The sequence below is a fragment of the Mytilus edulis genome, chromosome 11, assembly GCF_963676685.1.
Source record: "Mytilus edulis chromosome 11, xbMytEdul2.2, whole genome shotgun sequence".
In the NCBI taxonomy this organism is placed as follows: domain Eukaryota; kingdom Metazoa; phylum Mollusca; class Bivalvia; order Mytilida; family Mytilidae; genus Mytilus; species Mytilus edulis.
Window position 1 is genome coordinate 58873839 of NC_092354.1, and position 18834 is coordinate 58892672.

General features: G+C 33.1%; 1 protein-coding gene across 1 annotated transcript; it reads right to left on the bottom strand.

Moving 5' to 3' along the window:
- Positions 1–9843: 9843 nt before the first annotated feature.
- LOC139494907 (C3 and PZP-like alpha-2-macroglobulin domain-containing protein 8) lies at positions 9844–15326 on the bottom strand. Its single transcript, XM_071283045.1, has 3 exons — positions 14983–15326; positions 12099–12258; positions 9844–10150 (listed from the first exon to the last, which is right to left on the bottom strand). Exons 1-3 carry the CDS (start codon positions 15320–15322, stop codon positions 10027–10029), a joined length of 624 nt encoding a protein of 207 aa, XP_071139146.1. The 5' UTR covers positions 15323–15326; the 3' UTR covers positions 9844–10026.
- Positions 15327–18834: the final 3508 nt, after the last annotated feature.

An 18834-nucleotide genomic window follows, 5' to 3' on the forward strand; every position in this document is an offset into this window, starting at 1 on the left:
CGCCAATTTCCGTACCTAATATTTTTTTTTATAATTTTCTATCAAATTCAAATAGATTGTAATTTATAATGAGTTTCAGTCAAAAGATGTATTGATACGTTGACCGGTTAAGCATCAACTTTGAATGTCAGTTTGGGTTGCTCACCCAATGTTGGCAATATATAACGCAGTTTGAGGTTTAGCAATAAGACCAGGTATAACCCTCTATTTTCTTCGGAAAATGCTTGTACCAGGTTAAGAATATAAAAGTTGTTTTTTACTCGTTTCGTTGATTGATGAGGTTTTAATTTCTCACTGATATAAATGGAAGATGAAAGTATCTGCTATATACTAGGTAGACTGGTTTTTACGAAGGCCTGTAAGGGGAATAAACAGACACAAAATATATTTCGTGCGACAATATACTATTTTGTGCGCTCAATATATATTGTATGGGCTCAATATATATTTTGTGCGCTTATTATAATATAAAGTGCGCACTCATTAGTATTTTGTGTGCTCGATATTAAAATAGTGTGGGCTTAAATTAATATATTGTGCGCTACATATATTGTGCGCACAAATTCATATGAAGTTTACATGTGGTAGTGCTGTCTAATATCTCCAGCTCAGTTCAGTCGTAATAGATTTTATAAGGTTTTATTTTGACATGAGGTTAGATTACAGGAAAGTTGACTCGTTTCTTGCAAAATATCATCAATTATGTATAGTTTTGTAATCGACACCTGAAATGATATTACGGAACCTTCGTTTTAATCCTCGTTCGAAAATACTATGCTCCACATGAAGATTTCGTTGCATTCATCAAAAAAGAAACATTTGGATTCCAATAACTAATTTCCGCCTTAATCAAAATATACAGATGGGTGCAGTCCTAACCTGTACAGCTAGTTAACTTAATAGGCAGACTTTATGAAAGGTTCAAGTTAACTTGGACAGCTTTGGTCCTAGGACTGTTTAATGGTTGCTCGAAAAGTTAACTTCATGACAGGTCCATGGCCAGTATTGAAGTTAACTTAAGATGAAGTTAACTTTGCCACAAGCAGTGCTACACACAAGTTAAGTTATGACCAGGTCTGCTATCAATAGTCAAACAGACCTGTTCTTATAAAAGTTAAATTTGATTTGGTACAGGATAAAGTTAACATGATCCAAAGTTAACTTTGGTCTGGTGTGCTCCTCTAAGATAAAGTTAACTTGATCCTAAGTTAACTTGTGAAGAGGACTGCCTTGATTGATGAATGTCCTATGAGTATCGACTTCCAATCAGTGAAAATCATACGATCTTTGTCTTTTTTTATGTAAAAACAAATACCAACTATGCCACCAGTAAAATCTGTTAAATAGCAAACTTCTCCTCAGGTCTTGTCAGGTCAAGTAGACCTGTCCACAGGTCTGGTCTGGTACAGTAGGGCAGACCTGTCCACCGGTCTGGTCTGGTCAACCAGTCTTGCCCACAGGTCTGGTCTGGTCTGGTCAAGCAGACCTGTCCACAAGTCTGGTCTGGTCAATCAGACCTGTCTACAGGTGTGGTCAAGTCAAGCTGACCTGTCCTGGGAACAGGTGTGCTCTTACAAACTTGTCCTCAGGACTGGTCTGCAGCGGTCCTAAGAAAGCAGACATGAGGTCTTGTCTGCTAGGGATAAAGTTAAATTACATGTCTACTAAATGTTCTCAAGTTAACCTATAGAGCAGTCGTAAGGACTGCTTTAAGTTAACTTGTGTACAGGTTAGAACTGCACCCATGTTTACCTTATTGCTGAGTTAAGTTGTTGATCTTTGAAAATGTAACATTGGATGAAAATCTTATGTTCCGCACATTTATACTCAGCTATATCATAAAAGTTACAGATCAAATTTGAGTTTCTTCTATACAAACATTTTTTTGCTGATGTTTTTGCCAACTTTTTTTTTTATAATTTTTGAATCAATCGATTCGACTTTTATTAAAATATATCAAATTTAGTTGTCGTAACAGTAAACTGCTCTTTGTTTAACACAGATACCTCAGGGATTGGGTTCGATCAGTAGTTGTTAGTAATGTCTGCATCCTTTAAATGAAAGTTAAAAAAAAAGTCTTATCTCATCAGATCGATACAAAGCACATTAAAAGAAAACTTACAAAACACAGAAGACACAAAGTACAGATCTAAGAGTACACTCAGTTACTGAAAGCTAGTTCAAAGTCAATAACAACTGATAAAAAAACATGTGTCTAAGACTTAAATATCAATCACACATCCAAAGGATTTAGTGTAAGGACGTCATTAACAATCAGAGAAATACATGACCTTGTGCAATGTCAATTATAGACATGAACAAACGACAACCACTAAACCACAGGCTCCAGACTTGGCCCAGGCACATATATACAATCTGGCGGGGTTAAACATGTTTGTGAGCGCTGAACTCTCCCCTAACATGGGACTGTGGTGCAACAGTTCAACTATAAAAACTAGTTGAAAAAGGCTTAACTCCTCAGACTGATACAAATAGAAATACATCTAACAAAAACACAGAGTGGAAGTGGCCGGTTACTTGTACATCCCAACAACAAAAATACAGAGTACTCTAAGTTACTGACAGCTAGTTCAAAGCCAATAACAACTAATAAAAAAAATTATCATTCAGTACACATCCAACATCCAATGGATTTAGTTTTAAGACGTCATAAATAGTCAGAGAAAAACATGACCTTGTGCAATGCCAAGACACAGGTACCGACAGATTGTAGAGCCATGAATGTGCATATGTATATAACAATAATATTTAGTTTGCTTTTAATTTACTGATAACAAAATAAATATTAATACAAATAAAAACAAATAAAAATGCAAAGATCTAATTACAGTGTTTAATTGGTAACCTTTTAGAATAAGTTTATTTAAAGGATCGATAAGTTTACCAGGATCGTTTCTAAATTTCCAGGCACGTCAAAAGTATCATGTGCAATACCGTTTGAAAAAAGTTTTCTAGATGTACAACCAAACTTCAAAACAAAATATTTATATCTATGGAAGAATTAAAGAAAAGTTTTAGGTAATTTGTGGTAACGAAATCCCTGACTTAATAATTTACCAGCAATACATAGACTACGTCTATTAAAGTCTAAAACGTCACAAACGACACGGGCATATCGAACGAGTTGTAATATATAAACACCGTAAGATGGTGCCAAAGGAACATCCCCATCTAACCTTGGAAAATTAACAATAGGGAACGAAAATTCGTCGCTTTTATCGTAAATTTAAAGGGGGTACCCAACACTATACCCAAAAAAAAACCCTGTCGTTTAATTTTTCTTGTTTTTAATTCATTGATGATTAAGGCCTAGCTGAACATCATGTAAAAAATTTAAAAAAAAATGACTGATTGGAAAAACTAACCATATTTAGTACTATATCATTCTGTTATTCTCGCAAAAATTTATAACAATTTAACCGTCAGATTGTTTTCAATTTAAGGTTAAAATATACCCCCACCCTCAATAAATTAGAGCAATTTCCGTTCTGATAGTACATATGGGCCATAACTTTTTTGTCTTTTGATCTAGGCCTTAGATATTTGGCATGTGGATGTATAGTCATAAGATTAAGTGTCTTGTATCTCGATGAACTTCATGAGACCTTCAAATTTGACCTCAAGGTCAACTTACTGAATTTCTTTGCAAGAAACACAACCAGGCAATAACTTCTTTGTCTTTTGACCCATACCTTACACCTTTGGCATGTGGATGTATCATCATAAGGTGTTGTGTCCCTTACAGTTTTGACCTTCATTTGACCTTGAACTTTGACCCCGAGGACGAAAACTGTATTTTTGGCAAGAAACACTTGAGCAGGCCATGACTTTTGTCATTTGACCTAGGCCTGAGATTTTTGGCTTGTTATGAATTGAATTCAAAGTTTTTTTTAGAGTCAATATTTAGTTAACAAATACATATTACACAAGCTCTAATCGACAACAATAAAGACACACATTAAGATAATCAACAAATTCCATGCACACGGAATACATAAAGGACATGTAGTTACTTACAAAATTAAAAAAAGGTATAGTTTCTATTGAGGCGAAGTGTACATACTTAACTACTCTACAGAATGATTTTTTTTAATTTCACATATGGAAAAGTAAAAGTACACGAGATAATAAAATTAAAAAAGGGAGCAACCGTTTTTCGTTTTTGAGATACGAGCTGTTGAAATTAACAGCATGAGACGCCAAAAATACATAGGATACAAAGGGAAATTCTTCAAATCGGCACATATTTTACATTAACAAGATTTTCAATTTTGTTGGTCTACAGATTTAAAAAGAAAAGATAAACGATTCAAAAATGAACGACGAATCCATTGGTGCAAAGAACCACGGCTCCTGAAAATCCGTACTAGGTGATAAATAAGAACTGAACGTGCAAGATCCTTATGTATAAGCATTAAGTTCGTTAAACATGTAATTTGATAATATTTCTGGTGAGGTTATGAAAATTAGATACAACTTGTTTTTAGTTTAAAGCAAATCAGTCTTAAAAATGCGGTCAAAATGCGAGAGTCTTAACTCATTTCACCTCTCATTCCACGAAATATTAAACTGCAGTTACAAGTGTCACATTATTTTTTTTTGGCCCCTTATACTCTATTCAGTCATAATCTTGAATTGAGACTTGAGAAGAAAACTTTGTTTATGACGTCTTTACACTAAATCCATTGCATGTTGGATGTGTACTGATTGATTATGGAGTCTTAGATGCATGATTTTTTTATTAGTTGTTATTGGCTTTGAGCTAGCTGTCAGTAACTGAGTACGCCACGTTCTGTACGTATGTGCCTGTCCCAAGTCAGTAGCCTTTAATTGAGTGGTTGTCGTTTGTTGCTGTTTTACATATTTGTTTTTCGTTCATTTGTTTTGTACATAAACTAGGCCGTTAGTTTTCTCGTTTGAATTGTTTTACATTTAAGATTTTAGCCTTTTATAGCTGACTATGGGGTATAGGCTTTGCTCATTGTTGAAGGCCGTACAGTGACCTATAGCTGTTAATTGCTGTGTCATTTGGTCTCTTGTGGAGAGTTGGTCTCATTGGCAATCATACTACATCTTTTTTTTTCAATTTATAAAATTGCATTCACTTATTCGGTAAGATACACAAAAGCACAACAAAGGAAAACAAATTTCGTTATCCCTTCGAAATAAGAATTTGATAAAGCAAAACTCACATGTTCTATTTTGATCATACATGTGTAGTTTCAGTTTCAACCATGGTTCTAAATTTAGAATTTACTTTCCCCAAAAATTGCGGACGGAATAGAAGACACCTGTCAGGATAAAGGTCGAAAACAGAGAGTTGAATGATATAGTGTAATGTTTCGTGGACTGAATCTGATGGTTTTTTTTTCTTGTTGTTGTCTTTGTTCCTTGACTTGTAAATGATGCACTACTGGTTGGTTATCCCCTTGATATCTTCTGACTTTTTAAATGAATAAAAATCATACATGTCCTAAAATTTTCAATTGCCAGCGTTTTTTCAACACACAAATACACATGTCATGTATAACTTATTCGTAACCTACAATTTTACAAACTATGAAGTGTATTTCATTTAAAACAGCGGTTTTCCCAAAAAAATCATCGTGGAGTCAATTCTGGTTTGATTTTAATCAGTTTGGTACGAAAAGAAGCATAAATGTCCTTGGTTTATTTATTTATTTGGTTATAATTTTATTGTCAGGCTTTTTTACTTTTTATACTTTATACTTTATTATATTATATGTAAGGCCTGGGTCAAAAAAAGAAAACAGTTATGGTCCTGTCTGTTTCCCTTTATTTGCCTCTTTGAAAAAATCTGACCTCCTGGTTTTCTTTTGTAAATTTATTTTACTTTGAAATTTTCCTATTTTGTCTCTGTGAGGATTCTCGTTACGTAGTTTATCTAAAACATCAAAAGAATTTTTTACACTCCAAGAATAGTTATTTCCATTATTTTCATATATTTTATTACAAAAGTTGATAGTTCTTTGATAGTAGTTAAGGAACTAGTTAAAAGCACTGAAAGATTAGTCGTAGAACACTTACTAGAGGCCGAGATGAAACGATATTTTCTGTTTTTTTGTGTAGTTTAGGTTACCAATACAAAGTAGGGACCTTCAAATGTTCAGAAGAGTCTTTAAGCTGTGATTTGGTTATGATATGTTTGTTTACTCTATGACTATCTGTGGAGCGCACGGACTTGAATGTAGATGAATTTAAAATTTCATTCTTAGGAACGGACGTGAAGTATTTATGGCATACCACCACCACATTGTTGGCTGATTTGTTGGCCGGTACAAACAGACACCGCTTTGAAAGTTCTCGAAGTTTATTTCTTATTCTATAAATAGGCGTATTATGTTCTCTTTTATTTATTTCTGAATTATTTTCAAATTGTGATATTCGAATATCCACAACATGCATACATTTATTTAAATAAGAATCAGGAGATTTTTATCAGATTTTTCCCGTTCACACCAATTTTTACAACACGATGAGAAAGCGTCTTTTCTGACGACACTGTTTCCAATCTATTTTAGATGGAGGACGAAATTTTGGTCCTTTTTTCAAAAAGTGTTTAACCTCTGTCTTGTAGGATATTGAGGTCCCCCATCATTACATGGCCATAGGGATCACATCTAAAATTCGACGATTCACAGTTTCAAGTTAGAGGAGTATTGATTTATACATTGACGTCTGATGTTACTGATTAAATTTATGCTGGAATGTTGTATGTTTACGAAATAATAGTTGTTTAAGTGTTATTAAAATAGGGAAGTATAAAGTTTTGAATGGTAGAGTCATTAAATATACTCGATAAGTTGATAAAATCAATACCTCTGTTAATATATTTAATTTTCAGAAAATGCGTTTATGATCTTCAGGTTTATCGATACGCGAGAACAGTCTACGGTGGCAAAAAGCCGTAATTATACGCGAATATTCATAGAGTGGCTGAATATCGAGATTGTGTCACACTCCTTCAAAATAATCATGTAATTAACTAATTGGTAATTGATCCTGTTAACATAACAATCGATGTCTACCATTGTATTTTAAAAATAGATAGGAGATCATCAAGTGTTTAATTTATACGATGCTTAATTCGTTGATTTCGATTGATACGTTTGCCATTAGACCTATTATTACGTTGTCTTTTATCAACAATTTTCATGACATCAACAGAAGAAGCTTTATAAATATATGGTCTTTTTCCTGTCATTGCCCTCCGCAGATCATTATAGTAAGCCTCAACCAGTTCTGTCATCTTCCTAATTTTGAGTTGTGCTGCTATCCAAAAACTTAGTTGTGGAACATATTTTATCAGAACCATTTGTAAACCATGCAATTAGTGTCTCCTCTATGACAGTCTTGAACATTAAAGCTAAATATTAAATAAACGACACTGCTAATAGTGTTTGGTAAAGGTTGGCTGTCACTATGCAACACAGTTTAACATGTTTAACATAGAACCCTATGGGAAAAAATAGAGAACTCTTTTTGTCAGAAAACACTGTCAAACATCCAAATATACTATCCACACTTATCTGTGTCTACACTAGTACTGTTCTTAAAATAAAACAAAATACGCAGAAAAGGGAGAAAATCATTCTTTAAGGACAATTAATGTTCAGGCGTTGATTTCCAATTAACTTATCTCAACTTATTTGTTGATTGTATATTGCTGATCTATTTCCGATAACATTTCCTTCAAATCTATAATACTTTTAAATAGTAAAAAAACAAGTTTATAGTTTATTTATTTATTTATTTATTTATTTAATGACAATTTGTCGCATTGGTCCAAGGTTGTCTATTCCTTATTTTTTCTTTAATTCAAAGACTTATGATCACTTATATCTAGTTATATTTAAAAACAACAACATTATTTTATTAAAATAGTTATTGTATTTTGATACTATGCGAATAAAAGTCTTTCATGTGTTCATAAAAAGAAACATTTTGTTGTATGGTGTATAACAGGTGTTATTTATATTGTACAGTATGCGAATGATTAATTGTACATACTAGTGATTATTTTTTTTCTTTCTTTTTTCTAAAAAACAAGTTATACTGTCTTTTTTTTAATTTTGTGTCGCTGAAAAATGTGCAATCCAAGTTAGAGTTCTACATGCGTTCATTTATTACGAGACATTTTAACAATATCAAAATTTCGTGTGTATATAAATACGAAATTAATATATATATGCTCTTTTCGGGTCCTTTTCTGTTCTTTTATGTACTTTTTGTTCCTTTTCGGTCATTTCTGTTATTTTCTGTAAATTGTCGCTCTTTTCTGTAATTCGTTGGACCGGCTTTCCCGATTGTCATCGGTTTATGACTTAATTTCTACTTTTCATGTTATTAGTGTTGTCTCCCTTCGCATCTACTTCGTTTTTGCATGACGTAAAAATTCAATTTTTCCGACATCTGTTTCGGTTATTGATAGGATCTAAACGGACCGTCTGAACTAATGCGTTGCATCGTGGGTAAATGTACAAGTTGAAGCTACTAACGTTCTATTTACACGAAAGTTTGACTGGGGTTAAAAGATATGTTAAACAACGAACTTCTTCTGTCCGGCAATAAATCACTGGCTAAAGTGGGAGATTTATTTGGTTGTACAGGATACATAATACGCAGGAATGGGGACGTGAAGTTCGATGCCTTGTGTAGGATTGAACACGCTAACGAACCCTTGTAACAACTCTTTAAGGGGTCCGTATGTGACCTTCTGCAAAAGGCCCGATTTCTGTAATCGTCTACTGCCCTAATTTCTAACTAACAGTCAACATGTCTTGCTCTTGATCAAGTTCGACATTTCTTGAAGAGCATGACTATGGTATTAATTGTAAAATGTTTCTCGTTCTTAATATGCTTGAAATATTTACCACCTGGCAGCAATCAAATAATCGCTCAACTTTGTGTAAGTTCTATTTTAGTGTAACGGTCTCTGCATGTTACAGAACCTATCCAACATCTCGAAGAATTCTGTATGTTGCCTATTGCATGGAATACAATATGTCTTCCCTATCCCAACATTTTCATTTCGGTCGACCTACATGACATCTCCTACCAATTCATTGTTAACTTGTTCTAGTCTTGAAACAGGATGAATGATTGGCCGCTAGACATTAAGAAAACGAAAATACACCAATCAATCAATCGGTTGTCTAGAAGTTTGGTATGAATCGAAAGATAGTTTTGTAATTTAGATAATTTGACTGTCCCTCTGGTATCTAACGTCCCTCTTTTAGTACGTTGACGTTAGTATTGTCTACATCAAATTTATCAGTGGGGCTTTAATCAAACAGTTAGAAAACAAAATAAAAAACGAAGTTCATTTCGAAGAGATTGATTGTTTGATTGGTGTTCAACGCCACTTTCAGTATTATTGTGCAATTTCTTAGCGGTTATTTGTTATAAGTGCACAGAAAGAACCACATACCTTCAACAGGAAAACTGACAATCCTAGTCAATTCAAATTGGCGTAAGCCCATCTGCCAAATGCGGAAGTCGAACTCACAACATCAGTGTTGAAAGGCTTGAGATATTCTAGTACGACTACTTTTTTCTCTCTTTGGCAACTTATACCACCTTTAGAAAGTGAACTGTGATGTGGGTGATACCTGTTTTGATAATTTGGAATATATATAATAGATATCTATATATGGGAAATAATGTTTACGCCATCAAACCATTTTTTTAGGTCTAATTAGAAACGCACCGTTCACTGAACATTTTCGTTGACACTGTTCAACACTGGAAGTTTGTTACTTCAATGGTTCAATAAACAAAAGTAACACCACACGACCAGAAGTAACATTTAATAAAAAGAAGAAGTAAGTCAAACACTCAGTCTCCAGAAGTAGCACCAGCCCGTCAGAAGTAACATTCATCATTCAGAAGTGACATCAAGTCGACTGAAGTAACACATACTCGAATAAAGTAACATCCATTTATCAGAAGTAACACCAAACTCTTAGATGAAGACGAACACCATCAGAAGTAACACCAAAGACATGCACCATTGTATCTGTAACATTTTGAATAAAATTCCCAACCATCTTCTTGATTCTTTGGGATCTGTGTTACAACACCAGGGCTTAATTCTACTAGTTCACAGCTGAAACAAATACATTAAATCATAATTATTTTTGAGGAAGTACTTTTTTTTATATAATTTAGCTTTAAGTCTTAAATCTTTCTTTAAAATATCTTCTTGAATAATACTAGTAATCGTTTCTTCCAAAACGGAAATGACGTAAAGGATATTCCACAATATGTCAAAGATGTGTCTTTCTCTTTTATTTGAAATTCAGACGCGTTTTTAGTAGATACATTTTGAACGGTGTTTTCATCAAAATAAATTATGTTTACTGATGTGTTTTTTTTTCTAGATATAAACAACTTTAATCATCTGCTGTTTCAAGATGCATCATGAGGGTCTGGATGGGGAAAGGCTACTTCTTTTCTGTATTATTTAATTTTTATGCCATTTTTCCCAATTTCTTATTAATATCATCATATTTAGCCAATATTTCTCTATTCTTTGTTGGTTTTATCATGTTTGTCTATTGTTCTCTATTCTTTGTTACTGCTATCATTTTTGCCTATTTTTCTTTATTCTTTATATTTAGCATTTCATTAATCTCAACTTTTATTTTTTCCCCTTTTTTGTTCTTTATCTTTTTTCTGTTAACCCCATTAAGGCCTTTCTGGATGACAGTGGCAATATGTCAAAAAAGTCACTTTTTCATATTAGTTATTTATTTTCGCTTGTACCAATTTACGTAGATTTAGGAAAATTTGTGTGTTTCGTGGCTATTTCATTTTGTAGTTTTCACAAATGCGACATACACACTTTTAAGTGACCTCCTCTAACCAACCATCAATTGATTGACAAAAAGGTAAACCAGTTGTGTTGGGCATGTTTTGAGTTCTGTTTGTACCTTCGGATTTGGCGTCTGTCCGATCCATTACGGTATTTTTTGTCAACTAAGCAGTTTAAACTTTAGGGCTTTAAATATTTCTATGCAAGATATTCTTTGGTATTTCAGTATGTTAGAAACATTTATGGCGTTAATCCGTCTGCCATAGCATTCGACGACTTATTTAGCAGTTGACGTTGTGGCCGTAAACATGTCTAGCAAGTAACGTTGCGTTATCAAACTTTATTGACGTGGCGTTGTCATTTCATATTAATCTGGTCATGGGAAGGAAGTCATCAATAAATCCCGTTTGCCTGTATCGTTAATGTAAGGACAGTAAGAGGAGTTTCTGACATGAAATTGTCTATCAACATCACGTTCACGTATTTCTACTTGCAATATACTTATGACCTGATTTAGATTTTCATTACTCTGTCTCGGCAATATGGAAATGCAACATTTGTTTACTGATTTAAGTGTGGGTACGGATTGACAGAATTGTTTCACGAAGAAACAAAAACTTTAAAAAATCATTTATGGGTTTCAAATGTTAATTTAAGAAATTCGTGCGACTTCAATATTCTATAATGTCCAATAATCTTAGGTAAGTCAGGTCTTGAATTTTTCTAAACAGAAAGAAGTATTGTAATCGTGAATAGTAGTATATGAGGATCAATCATGAATTGGTAAAAATAAGTCGCCAAAACGTGTGTTGCGATTTTAAAGTCCGTCGGCAAATGTGTATTTTGATGTAACATTAAAATGAGTCATTCGGCTATATCCATTAACAAGCAATGTACCTGGCGATTAATTAAGAACCCACAATAGTTAAGCTAATAAAATGTAACAAAAGTGAACAAGTGGCAGCAGTAGCGGAAATTGTCATCTGTATACTACTTCCTATTCACAATATTATCAGGAAACTCAAAGCGTATGTCATGTATCTACACAAACCCCATTCAGCGTTTTCTTTGGTGTCGTATCCTCCGCTCTCTTCAAAGTAAAGAAGTGTGGCTTATGTCACCACTGTTTTGAATTTTGGTATTGCAAGCGATAAATCTGTCTAAAGAACCTAACTTCTGTATTCTTTTTTAATTGTTCAGATAATTTGGAGGAACGACAATGAAGAAGAACAAAACCTACCTTTGATTATGATAGTTGAATCCAATGCATGCGAGTAGCTTATCACACAGGGCAGCACATTGCAACAATGACGTTTTTTCCTTTGAGAATAAAATATCCAGGACTGCTTTATAGTCTGTTGTACATCGGGAGAAACTACCATCGTAAAGGTTGTTCACAACTGCAAAACATATTCAAATACATGTTTGGATATTTGAATGCGTAAGCATTGAATAAATAGTCTTACTGCCGAATGCTCTCTTGTTGAAATAGCAGTAAAGCGTTCACTCCTAAACTAATAAATACATACAGCCACTTATCCGAAGCTTTTTAGTCAGGTTATTTTTTGCTTGAATTTGATATTACATATTTCTTATATAATTCAACATTTGATCACAAGACACAAGTCTCTTGTCTGCATCAAACACAGGTTATTTTCTAGAAGGGATTAACCTTTATTCAGTGGCCGATTTAGGAAGAGGGTAGTGGGTATTCGCCCCCCCTTTGATCGCCCAAAAAAAAAGACAACATCATGTTTTTATGATTCATATGATTGTTTAGCTTCGCTTGGCGGTATATTTTCAGTTCTTACCAATCCCCCTAATACCTTTTGAATATCACATGGTCGTCCCCTTATTTGGAAGCCCAGGGTTGTGCTGTGGTAACATAAAATGAAAAAAATTCTTTCGCATTTTTAGAGATTCAGTTGATTCGATTTGTTTACAAAAGTAATTTTGAGACTGTACCAAAGATTTTGTAGATGTAAGACCTTTGAACTGGTACAGTTGATTCATTAATCTTGCATGAAATATGTGTTATTCAGAAGGTCGGTGGTTCTCTCTGGACAGTCCGACTTCCTCCGCCCATTAAAAAGTTACCACCTAGAAATACCAGAGTGCTTAAAGTGGCATTAAACATAAATCAATCAATCTGGTAAATTTAAACATAATAAGGTTGTTAAAACGGGTAATTTTGAACCATATTTCAACTTATATGTGTTCCGCCTAACAGAATTTCCCCTTGATACTTTGTTATTGACAAAGGCATCCTAATATTTGTTCCAGTTGAAACGAATATTCGATATCATTTATTCCGTTAGGAACAGAAACTGTTATATTTGTTCCAGCGGAATTAATATTACAGAATATTTCTTCCACTTAAAACTTATATCATGAAGGAACTTCTATTTCATGACATTTTGGCGGGAACACGGACAATCCTAGTCAATTAAAATCAGAGTCGGGGCTCACCTAGCACGTGCGATATTCGTATTCACCTAGCACGTACGAGATTCGTACTCAAACCACTCGGCTACCGAGGCCCCTACTTCTCAGAAGAGAAAACTACTTGGTGAAATTCTGTACTTTCTCAAGAATTTCTAAACTGCCATTAAGGACACAAATCATATCATCGTGTTGAGGCTTTTCCTTTTTCCGAAATACCTCAAGCAAGGTTCCGATGCTTATGCTGTTATGTCCATATCGAGTCTTGGATCGATACAGATTTGGTTTTAAAATGCATATATATGGCGTTACATATGCAAAATACTGGGATATAGTTTACCCTTAAAAAAAACTCCAAATAAATGTTCGACCGATCACGAGAGAGCTCAATACATTTGTTGATATATTTGTTAATTTTATTTATTTCACATTTGTTTGAGATTAAAAATTCAAGGGTCGTATATGTTAAGTGATCTCTTAAAAGATATGTAAAAGTGAGTCTGAATTTTCATCGGTTAAAACTAATTTATCATTATAATTAAAAGGTTACAAGTCGTATAGTTTATGTTTTTTTAAATATTAAATGGATAAAATTTCAAGTTGAATATATACTTCACATAGTGCGTTTGCTAACAATCTTGATTAGGACATTAGTTGTTATACTTCGTTGGACACTTAAATTCGTGGATAGAGCCATCCAAGAAATTCACGAAAAATGTATCCAACGAATAAAAGTACTTTCACAGTATTGGAAATGATTCGTATGATGATAACCATAATATTTAAAACAGAAGAAAAAAAACGATAAAAGTTTAATGTGACTCCTAAAGATAATCATAAATTATGGTTGTCCTCATGATCAAATATAACTCTTCACGAATCTATCTTAATATATCTTCCATCTTCAACGATAAAGTTGTATCAAATATATTTGCATGATATATGACCACGCTATTTAAAACGGACAGGGGCCAGCTGAAGGACGCCTCCGGGTGCGGAGATTTCTCGCTGCATTGAAGACTTGTTGATGACCTTCTGCTGTTGTCTGTTCTATGGTCGGGTTGTTGTCTCTTTGACACATTCCCCATTTCCATTCTCAATTTTATTAGTTCAATAAAGTGTAAAAATATTCAACTATGAAAACCTAAAAAGGACTTTTTAAAAGCGCTTTGTGATCTAAAATATATTGCAAACGTTACTAGAGAACGCTTAAATTAAAGCCTCTCGAATACGAATACCAATACTTTATTAAACAAATTATCGACCCTTTAAGGGCAAGTTACATATAACGATTACAAATAGATAAAGCAAGAAAAAACAATAATGATAATGGTTATGATAATATGGATTTAACTATAGCAGTCGTTTTCTTATCGTAAAACATTCATAACAAATAAAAGCCACAATGTTGCATATTTCTTCATACTCACAAGACGGAAGCCAAATATATTTTGTTTTCTGAATTTCGAGTAATTATATATTTTTAAAGAAAAATTTAACATTACTTGTCGCTGTTGTTCGAATGCTAGACATTCCGTCAGAAAATGATTTTCATACTCAACTGAATTTAAAGATCAAGAATTACAAATTCTTTTATAAAGGTTATTTTGATTAGATATCTTATAAACAATAACGCTTGTATTGAAGCGATTAAGAAATTAAGAAAAGGAAACAAATTTTACCTTCTATCTGTACCTTCCATTCTCCTAAAATCTGTTGACTTGTAAATAATCCTATGCTTCTTACTATAAAAGGATTTGGGTCGGTCCATTCAGCTATAACATTTATACCAACGATAAGTCCTTTTCCTATCATTAGATCTCCGTTTATGGCACTGATCCAAAATGGTCGGTATTCATCACATGAACAAACGTCAGGGGTGTCGTAATGGACGGTTTGCTGACTAGCCAGTGTAAGTGTATCATCATTCCGTCTTTGAAAACCTGACCTTAGATTTTTCTCGCCACCCATAATGAAACTATACATTGGCTTTGAGGAGTCTCCATCGTCCGAATTTGACATAATAATTTTAACACCATGACACGCCTTTACCGTAAATGTTAGTGTCGTAATTCCACTTAAATCAAGACCATGTTTGTTGATATCAACAACGTACTGCAAAAAATCAGCGATTTTAAAAAAACTCTTGTATGCAATCTTTGGTGTTGTAAATGTATTTTCAATTACCAGTCCTGTGAAATAATATATATCAAGTTTACTCAGAGGAAGATAGGAAAATATATGATTAAAAGGGGGATAAAGATACTTGTACTAAAGGGGCATTCATAAACCAAAGAAAATCAGACAGCACCAAAAACCAAAGAAAATCAGACAGCACCATGACTTGTTCCAGGACTAATGATGTTATTAATTTTTAAAGGAAGATATGCAAAACTAAGGAGTCGAAGAAAAACTGACAATGCCATGACAGAAAACGAAAGAACGAACAAACTTACTTAATACTACGCTACAAATGTCTTCATACACCTGTTATATTATAGGAGGAGAAAACCAAACAAAACGGCTTACTACCAATCAGATAAGAATGTAATTTGTTTTGATTTTGTTTCTGGTGAAATTTATCGATTAGATTATTGTAAACTTTAAAATGAATGAAGGGGAATAATTAGTCAAATATTTTTGAATGGCATAGAATGTGAAAGTTACATGTATTTCCTTTTTTAATTATTCAAATTCGTGTGGTGAGACTTACACTATTTATCCTGTACCTGGCCGATTTACTATACGAATAAAAGTGTACATTTCAATGTATGCGATATGCGTAGAACATATAATGTTGTTTACTGCTCTAATTATGAGCGAGCGGCAATATTCAAATAATAATAGTTTTTTAGTTTCTTCTTTGCAGTTCGCGTTCATACAATATATTAATAATAAAAATGAAAAAAATACATTGCTGAGACTGTTATAGTAAGCTCGGTCAATTGTAATTGTTTTGTTCTGTATTCGATGAAAATTTAGATTTCGGATTTAATTTCAAAAAAATGTGTAGCTTTGACTTTTATGCCGATAATATACGAAGTTAAAATAACGAGTTTTCGGGGTTTTTCTTTCGGAAGAACATGGTTCAAACTTATAGAGATAAAGTTAAGATTTTTCAGGTTGTTCTCGCATATGAAACCTCTCTAGCAGTAAAAACTCTCTCAATGCTTATCTAAAACAATTTCCCGAATAGTAGAATACGCACAAAATCAAAATGACGTCACAAATATTCTTACTAGGTACTCAGTTGTAAAGACATAATTATCCAATTGCATTTTAATTGCAGTGGAAATAAAAATTTGATACACAATGTAATTAATACCGTTCTCAATTAAACCTTTGAATTTTATAATGAAACAAAAATTAAAAAAGCAAAATGATAGCTTCAAAGTAAAGAGTGTTTTGAAATCAGGCATCTAAAATGTTTCTTTTCAACTAAAATTACCAACTGTATATTGTTCCACCAAAAAAAGACCTGTTTTCTCTAAGAGGACGACATTTTCATTATAACAGAAACAACGGAAGAGAGGACTTTTTAATGAATATGCTGGCCAAAAAACTTCGAGTGGAAAATAGAATTTTTTTTTATAATTACTTAAAAACAAAAGAATGAAATTTTGTATGCATTTAAAATTTGTTACATTTGAAAATCGAAAACATGTATATGTAGCATCTATACTTCAAGCAATACAATGGATTATATTATGTTAGTCTTACCTAAAGTCTTCAAAGCAACAATACTTAAGAGGAATAATCTTAGGCGAAGATCCATCTTCTAATTCTTCTTCTACTCATTAAGCCAAATAATTGTAGGGTTATGAAAGTAGTTCTTTCCTCTACTGATATAAATATCAACAAGATACATAAAATATTTAGCGGAAGTCGATATCATTATGCATGACCGTGTATAATTCAATAACGGCATTTTAAGTGGAAAATTAAATTCACGTGTATCGTATAATTTCCCATAAAATGATCAGAGATTGTCGGAATGGGAAATCATTTTTGATAAATATGTTGAAAAATAATTTATTTGTCCTTATGAGTGTATTTGACAGAATTGGTCCGTTTAGTAATAAGCCTGTACTTGTCACTGTGCAAATTTCAAAGTGTTTGTCCTTTTATGAAACAAATGTTCTAGTGTATCAACGTTTAGGGCAACCTTACTTTTTTAAGGCATTTACTTACTGAACAATTATTTCGCGGGGTGTTAACAAATATAATAAGATTTCAAGTTGTCCCCTGATTTCAGTAGTTCGCATCGTTTTTATATTCCTTTCCCTTCGGAATTGAAATATTTGTTTTTTAATGCATTGAAAATACAAAATCCAGTGACAATGCTTATTGTAAGAAATAGCTATACCATGAAAGCAGTTGCAACCATAAATTGACTGGAAATTGAGGGTGACTTACAGTTCATAACAAGATAAAAGTTATCAAAGTTCAAAAATAAATTAAATCAAAGCACTTAGTAAGGATGAACCCGATATCTAATTGCTGGCAAATAATTAATTCAGAATAAAATCTCTCTGAAAACTGATAGAAGTAACTTGCAGTTGTTTTCTTACGTCCATATCAAATATTTTAATTAATTTTAGGAAGATAAATATTTAAACAGTTTATCAGTTTGGTAATTGTTGTAGGCATAGAAGGTTGACATCGAATAGGACAACTGAAAGAGAAATGTGCAAGGCATTGTCTGAACGCCGGATAATATATTCAATAAACATTCGAAGTCCGATCTGCCGTGACTTTGTAAAAAATGTCAAACCGACTGTCTCCCTCGAATGTGTTTTCATATTCCTATTCCAACACCTAAATGTATATTTATATAAAAGGTATTTGACTTTAACATCAATGGTTTAGAGCCAATTTCCTCCTGGGTCTATTACAAAACAGCGGCAATTAGAAAAAAACCCTTTTAAAATATTTTCATAAATTCACATTATCAGAGTTTAATGGGTGTTCTCATAAATACCTACAATACTATAGCTAATTTTAAACAGATTATAATATACCCACGTTTTTATATTTAAGCATGGAATGTCCCAGGAGAGTGTGCAATACTTTTTAAAGGTACCGATAAAGCATTATTCCATTACAGATCATAAAGTATACTTGTACATTTCACAATTCGTTCCACTGATTAGGAAGGGTCTATTTCGCCGATGTGTTTGGTATACAGAAAGCAGTAGCCTAGCCTCCCGTCAGTATGTGCCCAAACCAGTCTTTATAAATCACAAAGAAGACGAACTCGGGTTTGCACTTTGTAATCAATAAATTGTTAGTTACTCGCACGAGATCAGTAGTTAGCTTCACCTAGATTTCTTTGTTGATAAAATACTAAACTAACATATTAGAAGTGTTGTTTAGCTGTCAGATATCACCATTTCAAAACCAAAATTCAACTAAATTGCTCTGATTCCTTTCACGAATTTGGCTATACTTTTTGGACCTTTTGGATTATAGCTCTTCATCTTTTATATAAGCTTTGGATTTCAAATATTTTGGCCACGAGCATCACTGAAGAG

Bases quoted from the DNA above. Each gene is read 5' to 3' on its own strand.
- LOC139494907 (XM_071283045.1), bottom strand. From the start codon at position 15,322: ATGTCAAATTCGGACGATGGAGACTCCTCAAAGCCAATGTATAGTTTC. The intron at 12,259-14,982 runs GTAAAATTTGTT...TATGTTTTGCAG, and splicing joins ATGGAAGGTACAGATAGAAG to TTGTGAACAACCTTTACGAT. The intron at 10,151-12,098 runs GTAGGTTTTGTT...TATTTGTTTCAG, and splicing joins TTCAACTATCATAATCAAAG to CTGTGAACTAGTAGAATTAA.